The 12,599-nt window shown below is 54.3% G+C and overlaps 1 protein-coding gene across 1 annotated transcript in view; it reads left to right on the forward strand.

Annotated features, from left to right (window-relative positions):
- The window catches only part of DNAH1 (dynein axonemal heavy chain 1), a 67,586-nt gene extending 55,263 nt beyond the window's left edge, over positions 1–12,323 (forward strand). The window contains exons 56-77 of the mRNA XM_054077049.1: positions 356–547; positions 960–1,091; positions 1,331–1,456; positions 1,960–2,079; positions 2,931–3,080; positions 3,464–3,624; positions 3,733–3,958; positions 4,043–4,238; positions 4,877–5,028; positions 5,491–5,691; positions 6,074–6,214; positions 6,721–6,879; positions 7,655–7,786; positions 7,974–8,144; positions 8,542–8,721; positions 8,809–8,985; positions 9,739–9,909; positions 10,074–10,204; positions 10,542–10,686; positions 10,948–11,154; positions 11,527–11,761; positions 12,138–12,323. Of these exons, the coding sequence (XP_053933024.1) occupies positions 356–547; positions 960–1,091; positions 1,331–1,456; positions 1,960–2,079; positions 2,931–3,080; positions 3,464–3,624; positions 3,733–3,958; positions 4,043–4,238; positions 4,877–5,028; positions 5,491–5,691; positions 6,074–6,214; positions 6,721–6,879; positions 7,655–7,786; positions 7,974–8,144; positions 8,542–8,721; positions 8,809–8,985; positions 9,739–9,909; positions 10,074–10,204; positions 10,542–10,686; positions 10,948–11,154; positions 11,527–11,761; positions 12,138–12,259 (3,627 nt within the window). The 3' untranslated portion in view covers positions 12,260–12,323. The remainder of the gene's footprint in view (positions 1–355; positions 548–959; positions 1,092–1,330; positions 1,457–1,959; positions 2,080–2,930; positions 3,081–3,463; positions 3,625–3,732; positions 3,959–4,042; positions 4,239–4,876; positions 5,029–5,490; positions 5,692–6,073; positions 6,215–6,720; positions 6,880–7,654; positions 7,787–7,973; positions 8,145–8,541; positions 8,722–8,808; positions 8,986–9,738; positions 9,910–10,073; positions 10,205–10,541; positions 10,687–10,947; positions 11,155–11,526; positions 11,762–12,137) is intronic.
- Positions 12,324–12,599: the final 276 nt, after the last annotated feature.

The raw sequence follows: 12,599 nt of genomic DNA on the forward strand, positions 1-12,599 counted from the left end.
GTGTTTCAGCCCTAATCCCCTCCAAGCCTAGCCAGTTCTTTATTATTTTGGGGCAAGTGGAGGAACCATTCTCCTGTTCACCAGTGGGCCCCATCCTGAGCTTGTGTAAGCTAGCACAGGCTCTTGGCTTTTTGAAGCTATGTAGAAAGGCCCTCCTTACTCCTACTTTTACTCCTGGGCTTGCAGAACACCCCCCTGGATTTAGGGTGGTCAGCCTTTGTCACACAAGGAAGGATCTCAGTATCAGCTAGTGCTTTTATGGAAAAGCAACTCTTGCTCCAAGGTCTCTGGCTTTTTAGGAAAGAGCTTGGCCACATGCCCGAAATACCCACTGTTTCCTTGTGCATCTCCTCAGCGAGCCTGGAAGGAGGCAGAAGAGGACCTGCGTGCCACTCAGCAGGTCCTTCAGGAAGCAAAGGACCGCCTGAGCGAGGTTGAAAATGGCATTGCCATGCTGCAAGCCAAATACAAGACCTGCGTAGATGAGAAGGAGGAGTTGGAGATGAAGTGTGAGCTGTGTCAGCAGAGATTGGGCCGTGCCAATACGGTAAGGGACAAAGTTGGGTTCTGCTTGCTCACCGAAACAACCTAATTTCAGAATAAGGAGTACAGTGGTGAATAAGACATTATGTGCCTGCAACTCAACAATCCTCAGTTGAAGCTGCCTGGCCAGATCTCAGCAAGACAACATGACTGAGGAAGCCAAGCTAGCCAGGCACTGGCATGAAAAGCTGCTGTCCTCCAGTGTGCAGCTTGTTCAGCCAGCAGTGGGTGTCTAGGAGAGCTGAGAGCAGCCCAGTAATCCCAAGACTAAGTGCTTAAAGCTGGGGACAATTCTCGATATGCAGGGGCCACCCCTGCAACCTCTGGTCTCCTGCAGCATCCCCCAGAGAGCAGCAGGTATAGGACACAAGAGATAGATCATACAGCAGTTCTCACACATGCGACTTATCCCACAGCTCATAAACAGCCTGGCTGATGAGAAGGTGCGCTGGCAGGACACTGTCGAGAACTTGGATTCCAAGATCCACAATATCACTGGGGACATGCTGGTTGCAGCTGGCTTTGTGGCCTACCTGGGCCCTTTTATGGTAAGCGTACAATGCTCTCTGCGAGGGGTTCTCTTGGCTGCTCTGCTCTCCTGGCCTCTTGCTGTTGCTTGCTGGGAGAAAGAAACAGGGCAAAAAGGTGCAAGGTCCCTTCTGGATCTCTCCCCATTTGTGCCCGAGGCTGCATGTGGTCCCATTTGGTTGGAAATAGGAGGGTTTAGATGATGACAGCACACTGGGTGCCAGTAAAAGAAAGGCTATGACAGTGCTTCTTGTGGCAGGGACACTACCGCGTAGCACTGTGCAAGGAGTGGCTGAAGCAGCTGTCAGAAAACAACATTCCTCACACTAAGGAGCAGAGCCTGATCAGCACCCTTGGAGAGCCTGTGAAAATCCGCTCCTGGCAGGCAAGTTGCAGAAAACCCCAACACTCCGGGCTGAAGGCACCTGAGGCAAAGGCTAAAATGCTCAGCTCACACTCGCTGAGGTCACCCATGCCAAAGGGCAGACCCCAAACCAAACAGCTCAATAACGACCGAGCACCTCTGCAATGCAGAGCTGGAATCACTGCCAGGCTCCAAATTGTGGGCAGGAGAGGATCTGGCAGCATACAGGATGACAACAGCAATTCGAGGGCATCAGCCTCAACCTGTAAGGCTTCCCATTTTCAAAGCACAGGCTTAGAGCAAAGCCCTGGCCATCGCCTGTCCAAGCCTAACTCTGCCAGCACAGCTCTGTTCCATAGCTCAGCCGCTTCAGGCAAGAGCTGCAGCTCTGGACTCAGCTGCTTTAAAGATACTCTCACCACCATCCCCTGCCCACCACAGTGGGACCACACAGGGCCCAGGACAGCAAGGACTTCTCTCCAGTCAGCTGTCTTGTGCTACAACAGCTTTTTCTGCCCCATCAGATTGCTGGTTTACCCAATGACACTCTGTCTGTGGAGAATGGAGTAATAACACAGTTCTCCCAGCGCTGGACTCACTACATAGATCCCCAAGGACAAGCAAACAAATGGATCAAGAATCTGGTAAGAGCCATGGGAGGAAAGTCAGGTCTGCCACCAATAGTGGACAAAAGCTTTCTGTTAGGAGTTACACAAAGCAACCTCAGGCTTTTTGCTCCAGAACTCCAGGACCGCCCCCCCACTGCCCCAGCCCAGCCTCGCTAGCACCAGACAAGCTCCACATCCATATTTATCCCAGGTGGACTTCTCTGCTTGGGGAGATCAGCACAGGGCAGGAGCAGGGCCACTACAAGCAAGTAAGACATCAAAATCCTTCTAGCTCCTTACTAGCACTCTTGGGGCTTTACATCCTTCCGCACACCCTAAATCACACAGAACGACGTTAGCATCTCCTGTAACAGCCTTTAGGGTCCCTAGGACAGAAGGGATCAGGGTAGCATTACCTGGCCAATGAGCACAGTCCTTGCTGCTAGAGCTGTAGGAGCACAGGTCACCACCTCTTCTCTCCCAGAAGAGAGCCACCCACTGCTCTTTTGAAGGGTCAGGTTGGAGGCTCAGACAGCTGCTCCTATTTTGCTCCTTGAAGGTTTTTCCTACCCACCTGCTCTTACTTTGAAGGCAAACAAGCTCTGAGTTACCAGTGTGGGGCTCCGCAGGGACATGGCTCCTGAAACTCATGAAGGAGCTTCTCCCCATTCTCCCCCTTCCTGCTGCCTCCTAGGGCTGTCTCAGAGCACGGTGACTTGGGCTAAGCCTGCCATAATAGTCAAAACCTAGCTGAGCAAGAAAAGATATTATTTTTTCTGCTCTGGAGGGCTAAATCAGCCCAATGAGAGGCTTACCATGTACCAGCGCTGGATGTGAAGGTGGGCAGGACACCACAGGGAACCTGGCCCTCCCCTTCTACCTTTCAGGAGAAGGTGAATGGCCTGGAGGTGGCCAAACTGAGCGACCGGGACTTCCTCAGCTGCCTGGAAAATGCCATTACCTTCGGGAAGCCCTTCCTGCTGGAGAATGTTGGCGAGGAGCTGGATCCAGCCCTTGAGCCTGTTCTGCTGAAACAGGTCCTGTGTCTCATTTTGGCAAGGAGGGCCGTGGGTACCTGGGGGGGGCTGGAAGGGGCTATTTATTTGGGGCGCAGTGGGACTTGGTGGGTTTGCAGGTCTCTCTGGGCAGGCAGCACTCAAGTGGATGCTGCCTCTTCTGTGCTCGTCTCTCTTGGCCAGGGCTGCAAAGTGTTGGTAACCTCCTGCACATCCCAGTCTACTGCCAGCAGGCATTTTGTCTTGGCCTGATGGGCAGGGCCATGAAATACAGATGATACTTTCATGTCTGCTGGGAAACACTGATATCCTCTGTCCAGAGGGTCTTCAGATTCCTTCCTCGCAGCAGAGCTACACAAAGGTAGTCATCCCAGCTTTCCTGCATTTGTCCCTCTCTGATACAGACTTACAAACAGCAAGGCAACACAGTGTTGAAGCTGGGGGATGCGGTGATCCCCTACCATGATGGTTTCAAGATGTACATCACCACCAGCCTGCCCAACCCTCACTACAGCCCTGAGATTTCCACGAAGCTCACCCTCATCAACTTCACCCTCTCACCCAGGTACCTGCTTACCCCTTAGCTGCTCGTGCTGCTCAAACTCATTTCTTACAACCCTCAAACATTCAGGCCTGTTGCACCCATCCTCACCCCCGTGGCTTTTGTTTGTAGTGGTTTGGAAGACCAACTGCTGGGACAAGTGGTGGCTGCGGAGCGACCTGACTTAGAAGAAGCTAGAAACCGGCTAATTGTTAGCAATGCTGAGATGCATCAGGAGCTGAAGAAGATAGAAGACCAGATCCTGTATCAGCTTAGCACTTCTGAAGGAAACCCTGTAGATGACTTGGAGCTCATCAAAGTGCTGGAGGCGTCCAAGGTCAAGGCAGGGGAGATCCAGGTGAGAGGCAGAGGTGCTCTCCCCCCGCAGCTGTGCGTCCCCTGTCAGCACTGCACTAACCGGATTGTCTCCTCTGTACCCCAGGCCAAGGTGATGGTGGCAGAGCAGACAGAGAAGGACATCAACACCACCCGCCTGCAGTATGTGCCTGTTGCCGTCCGCTCGCAGATCCTCTACTTCTGCGTCTCAGACTTGTCCAACGTGGACCCCATGTACCAGTACTCACTCGAGTGGTTCCTCAACATCTTTCTAATGGGGATCACTAACTCTGAGAAAGCAGGTGCCTCCAATCCCCTTTCTTACTTCACGTTCCTTGCGTAGTGGCAGCAGAAGCTAGGACACCTGCAGAGTCAAGGCAAACATGCCTGCTTGCGTTGTCTCTCCGCATGGTCCAGATCTGCCCCTAGCTGTGCCAACGTGAGGGAAGGGAAGGTTCAGTCTCACTCTGCCCTCCGTTTGCTTCCCCACTTCTCTGCCGCCCTGTCTGACGATGTGGGAGGGTGGCAGTGCCAGGGCACAGGCAAGGTACACACCATCCTGGCATAGGTGTGGCTCTACTTGTCACGGAGTCACAGGTCCTGGCTGCTCCTGCCAGGCTAGGAGCCGCTCTCCCCACCCGGCAGCGCATGGTAGCCAGGCTGGGGGTGGTGGGCCCGTGTCAGCTGCTGTGGTGCAGTGTGGGCTCCCTCCTGGTACTGGGGCCGTGTTTTCTTCTGCGTGCTGAATCTCACAGCCTTGTGCTTTCATGGAGTTTCTGTGCTGTGACCAGGATGGCGTGTACTTTGCCTGTGCCCTGGCCCTGGCGTCCTTCCTGCCTGGTCAGACAGGCAGCGATGTCTCTTCTTGGGCAAGGTGTGGGTGTGCAGCTGGCATGGAGAGCGCCCACCAGCCTTGTCTGGTTGATGCCTTTTATTTCAGACAACCTGAAGGACCGGGTCACAAACATCAACAACTACATCACCTTCAGTCTCTACAGCAACGTGTGCCGTAGCCTCTTTGAGAAGCACAAACTCATGTTTGCCTTCCTGGTTTGCGTCCGGATTCTGATGAACAACGGGCAGATCGATCTGGTGAGCGAGTCACCTTGATCCTTTGATGGGATCCCATCAGAGCAACTCAAGCCCAGCCTGGTCAGTCCCCTTAAATAGCATGCTGGGGTGGGAAGGGAGCCTTGCTGCCTGGCACTGAGGGCAGGCTGGTGGGCAAACCTTGGCCTATGTCTATATGCAAAGTTGCATAGCTTGAATGAAGTCACCTGCACCTTTTGTTGAGTTTACTGTCAGACTGGTGCAAAGGTGAGCAAGTTCTGAGGGAGCAGGCAAGGATTAGAAGGCAGAGAAAAGCTAGTGACAGCTGAACAGTGATGTTGATCTCACCAGACCATCCAGTTTCCTTCTTCCTCAACACACACATCTGCCAGGAGAGGCAACCAGAAAGTTACTACAGGATGTTACTTGGACACAGAACAAACCCATCCCTCAGGCTCAGGCAGGTAGGTTACGATCCATCACCACATCCTACTCTGTTCCCAGGAGGAGTGGAGGTACCTGCTCTCAGGAGGGACTGTAAAGGAGATGCGGGAGAACCCAGCTCCAGCCTGGCTGTACGAGAGAGCATGGGGAGACATCCTGGCCTTGAGCAACCTGAAGAACTTCTCTGGCTTCGCAGATGATTTCGTAGCCAACCTTGCAGCGTTCAGGACCATTTTTGACAGCCCCAAGCCTCATAGGCAAGTGTCCCCTGCTTTGTCGGCTTAGCTGTACTGCACCCGGCAGGTAATGGCATGAGGAGCCAACACAGCCACAGTAAGAGCTGTGCCACACGTGGCATTGCCTCATCTTCTCAAGGGTGGCCCTTGCCTGTTCATGCTGCTTGCACAAGGCAGAGCCGCTCAATGCCTTAGCCCCACAGCACTCGGTGCTTCCCCACTGGAAGCAGCTCTGGCTTGCTTGCTGATGGGTTCAGAGCTATGTACAACAACTTCAGCCAAGTGACTGGAAGGTTCTTGTCCCTTCTGGAACCCCAGTGGCTGCCTGCAGGCAGCTTGGGTGCTTCCTGGGGAGGTGCCGGGTCTGGCACATCTCCCCAGAAAGCACTGAATTGCTTTGCAGGGAGCCCCTGCCTGGGAAGTGGGAGACTGAGCTTGATGCATTCCAGAAGCTGCTGGTTCTTCGGTGCCTGCGAGGAGATAAGATCACGAACGCCATGCAGGACTTTGTGGCGCTGAAACTGGATCGGCGCTTCATTGAGCCACAGGTAACCAGACAAAAGGAAGCTCTGCTGGAGCCATAAGTGGATCAGGAGGTCTCGAGCTTGCGGTCAATGGGCTGTCAGCATTTTCCAGTTGCAGTGGGAGTGCTCATGTCTCTCCAGCTGCCAAGAAGGGCTGCACCAACAGTATCCCCACAGCTAGGGTAACAACACTTAGGATGTCCCTCATCCACAACCTACCTGTTGTCCATCCCTTAAACAGCACTAGGAGGGAGCAGGTTGTACAAGAGACGCACGAGAGAAGAGTTTGACAAATAGTAAAGTGGTCACTGCTCTGATCCAAATGCTGCTGGAAGAGAGCTGTACTAGTCCTCTGATCCAAACGCTGCTGGAAGAGAGCTGTACTAGTCCCTGATTCAACACATTTCTGGCCTCAGCATCTGAGAGTGTGCCGGTGCTTTGGAGAGGGGCTGGAGGCCAGGCAGGGTGAGGAGGGGCCACATGTGGTGACACTATGTCTCCTCCACTCTGACCAAATTTCTGTGTTGCAGGCCACTGACCTCTCAGTCATCTTCAGGGAGTCCGGTGCCACCACCCCACTGGTGTTCGTTCTGTCCCCTGGCACCGACCCAGCTGCTGATCTCTACAAGTTTGCTGAAGAAATGAAGTTCTCTAAAAATCTCTCTGCTATTTCTCTGGGCCAAGGCCAGGTAAGCTGCTGGTGCTGTCCTGCTGTCACTCCCAGCCACCTCATCTAGCTCCAAGGAGATCAAAGGGCAATAAAGCTGGTGAAGAGTTAAGAGCACAAGCCTTATGAAGAGCAGCTGAGGAAACTGGGGTTGTTTAGTCTGGAGAAAAGGAGGCTGAAGGGTGACCTTATCACTCTTTACAACTACCCGAAAGGAGGTTGTAGTAGGTGGGTGTTGTCTCTTCTCCCTGGTAGCCAATGACAGGACAAGAGGAAATGGCCTCAAGCTGCATCAAGGGAGATTTAAGTTGGATATTCAGAGGAAATTCTTTATTGAAAGGGCTCTCGAGCACAGCTGCCCAGGGTGGTGGTTGAGTCACCATCCCTGGAAGTGTTTAAACAATGTTGTACTTGGGAACATGGTCTGGTGGCAGACCTAGCGGGGCTGGATCCATGGTTGGACTCAATGATCTTAAAGGTCTTTTCTGAAACTATTCTGTGATTCTGTGAACACCCTTACAGCACAGTGAAAACACCCTCTTCCCTCAAGACTGTCTGCCAAATCCATCACTAGTTCTTCCATTCCCTCCACCCTCCCATACTGAGACCCGCAGGCCTGCAAAAGGGCCTTTGCTGCACCATCAGCCAGTGAAGAACCTGTGGAGCCCTGGGGACAAAGCCAGGCTGTAGCTCTGGAAAGCAGTCCTTCCACCCAGCAGCTGTCTCCCTGTCCAGCTCAGCAGAGCACAACCCATGACGGACCAGGGTCTCTGAGCTCTTCTCATCTGTCTCCTCAGGGCCCCCGTGCTGAAGCCATGATGCACAAAGCCATGGAGCAGGGCAACTGGGTCTTCTTCCAGAACTGCCACCTGGCCCCCAGTTGGATGCCTTCACTGGAGAGGCTCGTCGAGGGCATTGACCCCAGCAAGGTGAGCTGTTTCACCGAGCAGCCTGACTGCTCAGAGGATGACAAGCCGGAGGCTGGAGCCCTGGGAGGAGTCCAGAGCTACTTCCATCCCAGACACGGGTTCCCTGTAAAACCAAGGGTCAGAGCAGGAGTGGTGGCAGTGGCTCTGCCTGCACCCTCTGAGCGTTTGCTGCCTTATGGATTTCCAGGTGCATCAGGATTTCCGTCTCTGGCTCACCAGTCTGCCAAGCAACCGCTTCCCCGTGTCCATACTCCAGAATGGCTCTAAGATGACCATTGAGCCCCCCCGTGGGGTCAAGGCCAACCTGCTCAAGTCCTACATTAGTTTCAGTGATGAATTCTTGAATTCTTGCCCCAAGGTAAGATCCAGATTGTGCTTTGGTTTGCTGTCCCAGCTCTCCACCTGGATGCTGCTCCTCTCTGGGCATAGTTCTGCCTCTCTGTTAGAGCTCTCACGTGTTAGAAGTGGGCGGGTGTTATTTCTTGTGAGTCTACATCTACTCTGTGATGAGCCTCTGTTTTGAGGAACAGAAGCAAGAGGACCTGTTGTAATGCACTTGCAGCTCTCCCTAAGCAGGGCAGTGGGCCACCACCTTCCACACCTCAGCAGGCTGACTGAGGTTTCCACCTCTCCCCACTCCACTTGGCAGTGCTGAACGGCACATCTCCTCTGCCAGGTCCTCGTAGGAACTTATCCCGTGCAAGGATGCCTTCTCCCAAGCTGAGCACCTCTTCTCCCTCCTCTCCTGTCCACAGGTCACAGAGTTTAAATCCTTGTTGCTGTCACTCTGTTTCTTCCATGGGAACATGCTAGAGAGGAGAAAGTTTGGGCCTCTGGGGTTCAACATCCCCTATGAGTTCACAGACGGAGACCTCCGCATCTGCATCAGTCAGCTACAGATGTTCTTGAGCGAATATGCAGACATCCCGTACAAGGTAAGCGTGTGAGCTGGCCTCTCCTGCGGGAGGAACGGGCTCGTGATGGACATGTGGGTCAGAAAGCCCCGGCGGGGTCCCTCACAGGTACTGAAGTACACGGCTGGGGAGATCAACTACGGTGGCCGCGTCACTGATGACTGGGACAGGCGCTGCATCATGAATATTTTGGAAGACTTCTACAAGCCTGACGTTCTCATTCCTGAGTTTGCTTATTCGGAATCAGGGATCTACAAGCAGATCAGTCCCTCTGCTGACCTCAGCGTAAGTACTCGAGTAATGAACTGCAGCTTGGAGATCCAGGGGATCGTCACAGTGCAAAGGGGATCCACTCCCTGGAACCCACTGCGTTCCTAGTTCCCTGAGGAAATAAAGTTCATAAGGACTGGGAATTTTCAGCTGCTTTCAGGAAGCAAGAGGAGGAAAACTTTGTCCCTGTGCCCAGGAGGCATAGGAACTGTTGACAAGTTTCCCCAGCTGAAAGCTTTTGTACTTGGGATCATTTTGCTATCACAGACCCAAAGTACCCAAGAGCTCTGTGGGAGGCACGGCAGGAAGCTCACTGCGGAGCTGCCCCTTCTGATACCATGTGTTTGCTTCCGCACAAATGCAGTTTAACTCCCCAGCCAGACCACAAACCATGGCTGTGGGCTCTGCTCGGCCACCAGACCTGGCTCAGAGGAGCTGCCGCCCCCTCAGGCTCCCTGCAGCCCAAGTCCTGTGTCAGCCAGCATTGCTCAGAGCACACAGAAGCTGTCCCTAAGACAAAGCTGCAAGTTAGGTTTCCTGGCTGTGACAGGACGAGGAGCTGTGTAAAAGTCAGATGAATGAATCTCAAACACCAAGTCAAGGGCTATCTCCCAACCAAACCTACAGGTCCAATATCTGCTGGGTTTAACTCATCGCACAACCCTGGCTCAGTCATTTCTTTTGGGCCAGGCCTAGAGCAGCGTGAAGGGGCACCACAGCTTTGTGCCTGTGTTCTTGGCCTCACAACCCATGTGGCTTCCTCTCCAGGGCTACCTGCAGTACATCAGGGGCCTGCCACTCAACGATAGCCCAGACCTCTTTGGTTTACACGACAACGCCAACATTACCTTCGCTCAGAACGAGACCAGTGCTCTGCTGGAGGCCATTCTGCAGCTGCAACCCAAGACCTTCACGGTGGGAGGACGCAGCAGGGAAGAGGTGGGTGTCCCAATCCTGGCAGTGCCTGGCATGAGCAGTGGGCACAAACACCAGCTGTCAGCAGATGCCACCAATGCGAGTGCCACCCTGCCTGCCAGGTGCCAGCAGTGGCACTGCCAGCCAGGTGTTACCTCTCTCCCTTCTCAGCAGTCTTTTCCATCCAGCTAGTGGAGGAGACTTCCAACGACATCCTGGCAAAGCTGCCTGCCCCCATGAACCTGCAGGAGGTCATCCACAAATACCCGCTGCTCTACGAGGAGTCCATGAACACGGTGCTTGTGCAGGAGGTGATCAGGTAAAACCCTGTGGGATCGCGTCCTGGGCCACCAACCCTTGAGGAGCCTCATTGCTGGGCATGGCAGCAGGACTGGCAGCCACAGTAGCAACCGTGTTGTCCCAGCCAGAGCCTTCAGCCAATCCCTGTCCTGCAGGGACTGAGAAGTGTCTCCATCTGCTATGATCAGCAGTCCAGGGCTGGGGCGCAGCTATGAGACCCTGTTCAAGAGGAATGGGGCCAGGGGTGATGGAGAGGAGCTTCCCTCACTGTGCAGAGATCCAGACCCTCTCTGGACAGATGTGGGCAATAAACCACCGCCCAGAGTCTCTCTGATCCCTCTCTTCCTTGTCCATAGGTACAACAAGCTCCTGGGGGTGATTGCTCAGACGCTGAAGGATTTGCTGAAAGCCCTCAAGGGCCTGGTGGTGATGTCTTCTCAGCTGGAGCTGATGGCCACCAGCTTGTACAACAACACTGTCCCCAAGATGTGGAATGCCATGGTAGGTGCCCCAGCTGCCCACAGAAACTCACCTGAAGCAGGGGAATGGTTTGTCAGCCACCACGGCTGAACTGGGATGTCTCACATGGAGCTGGTTCTTGCTCCCCAAGCACGGAAATGTCTCCTGCCTAGCGCAGCTTAGAGTTGTTCCCAGCCTCGGGCTGGATGAATCCCTGGGCTCTGGGCAGCTGTCAGCAACTGGGGCACAAAGCCTAAGTGTCCTTGCATACCCTTAATACCTTCTCCTGTTGGTGCCCTGCAGGCTTACCCATCGCTGAAGCCCTTGGCATCCTGGGTGAACGACTTGGTGCAGCGGATTGAATTCCTGCAGAAATGGATCAGCCACGGGATCCCTTCAGTGTTCTGGATCAGCGGGTTCTTCTTCCCCCAGGCCTTCCTCACTGGGACACTGCAGAACTTTGCCAGGAAATCAGTCATCTCCATAGACACTCTCTCATTTAGCTTCAAGGTGAGAAAGTCAGCCAGAGGCTCTGGATTCTTTTGGACTCTGCTGCTAGAATTGGCAGCAGTTTCAGCCCTGACCTGGCCAGGGGGTGAAGCCACCAGCTGCCCGTGTACTCCATCATCCCCTTTGTGCTTAGATGCACCCAACAGGCACCTCCACAAGGCAAGGAGAGACCTCTGCCTCTCCAGGCCTGTTCACGTTCCTCTCTACAGGCTTTGCCACAGGGAGATGATGATGGGAGACACCACAAAACCCAGCCCAGCCCATGAGAGCTGGGCAGGCTCGGCTTTGCTAAGAGCTGCTGAAGGGCTTCCCTGGGGCTGAGCCTCCTGGGCCGTGCCTTGCTCAGGGCCCTAAGGCCGCTCTACTCTGCAGGTAATGAAGGAGTCGGTGAGCGAGCTCACTCGCCAGCCCAGCGAGGGCTGCTACATCCACGGCTTGTTTCTCGAAGGCGCCCGCTGGGACCCCATTGCGTTCCAGCTAGCGGAGTCACGCCCCAAGGAGCTTTACACAGAGATGGCTGTCATCTGGCTGATTCCTGTCCCCAACCGCAAGCCTCCAGCAACCGGCATCTACCTGTGCCCAATCTACAAGACACTCACTCGTGCAGGTAGGTGCCCTAAAGAAACGTCTCCAGCAGCCAAGGAGATAGTAGGGGAAGCTTGGAGAAGCTGCAGGAGCTCCTCCTGTCACACAGTGACAGTGAGCAAGGTGCTATTGGCTGAGACCACCCAGGATTCCTCCTGCTGTGGTTGTGGAGATGGAGCACAGACCCTTGGCTATGCAGCGGTGCCTCTGGCCGGACTCTCCTCAAGCCCACACCTGAAAACACACAAGCCTTTTCCCTGAGCTGTGCTCAGCCTGTCACCTAGCACGGGGATGGGATTGGGGATGTCACATGTTGTCACTTGTACAGGACCCCTCAGTCTGTGCAGCAGCCAGGGCTGCAGTGCCACCCTCTTGCCCTTGCTTCCCCCCCCTTACAGGCACACTGTCAACAACAGGCCATTCCACCAACTACGTGATTGCTGTGGAGATCCCTACGGACAAAACACAGAAGCACTGGATCAAACGGGGCACAGCCTTGATCTGCGCCCTGGACTTCTAGCCTGAAAACCCACCCAGGAACCCATCGCAGAGGTAGGCAGCGCGGGCAGGCAGCAGCCACTCCCCCTTTCCTACCCTGTCAATAAATTGAGTTTGACTCCACCAGCATTGCCTTAACATGGTGGTATTGCAATCCCCATTACCTCAAGTGTTCAGCACCACAAGAGAGCTGCCAATGGGGACGTGGCCCGGAGCAGGGATTCAGTGCTCCCAGCCGCACACACACCTCTCACTTGGCTGGCTGTTACAGGATAGCTTTATTCCTTCAGGCATATCCGTTATTTACAGCACTTGATATTGGACACAGCAAGAGACAGAAGGGCTTTCTTCCCTTCAACAAA

Source organism: Cuculus canorus, chromosome 11 (genome assembly GCF_017976375.1).
Source record: "Cuculus canorus isolate bCucCan1 chromosome 11, bCucCan1.pri, whole genome shotgun sequence".
In the NCBI taxonomy this organism is placed as follows: Eukaryota; Metazoa; Chordata; class Aves; order Cuculiformes; family Cuculidae; genus Cuculus; species Cuculus canorus.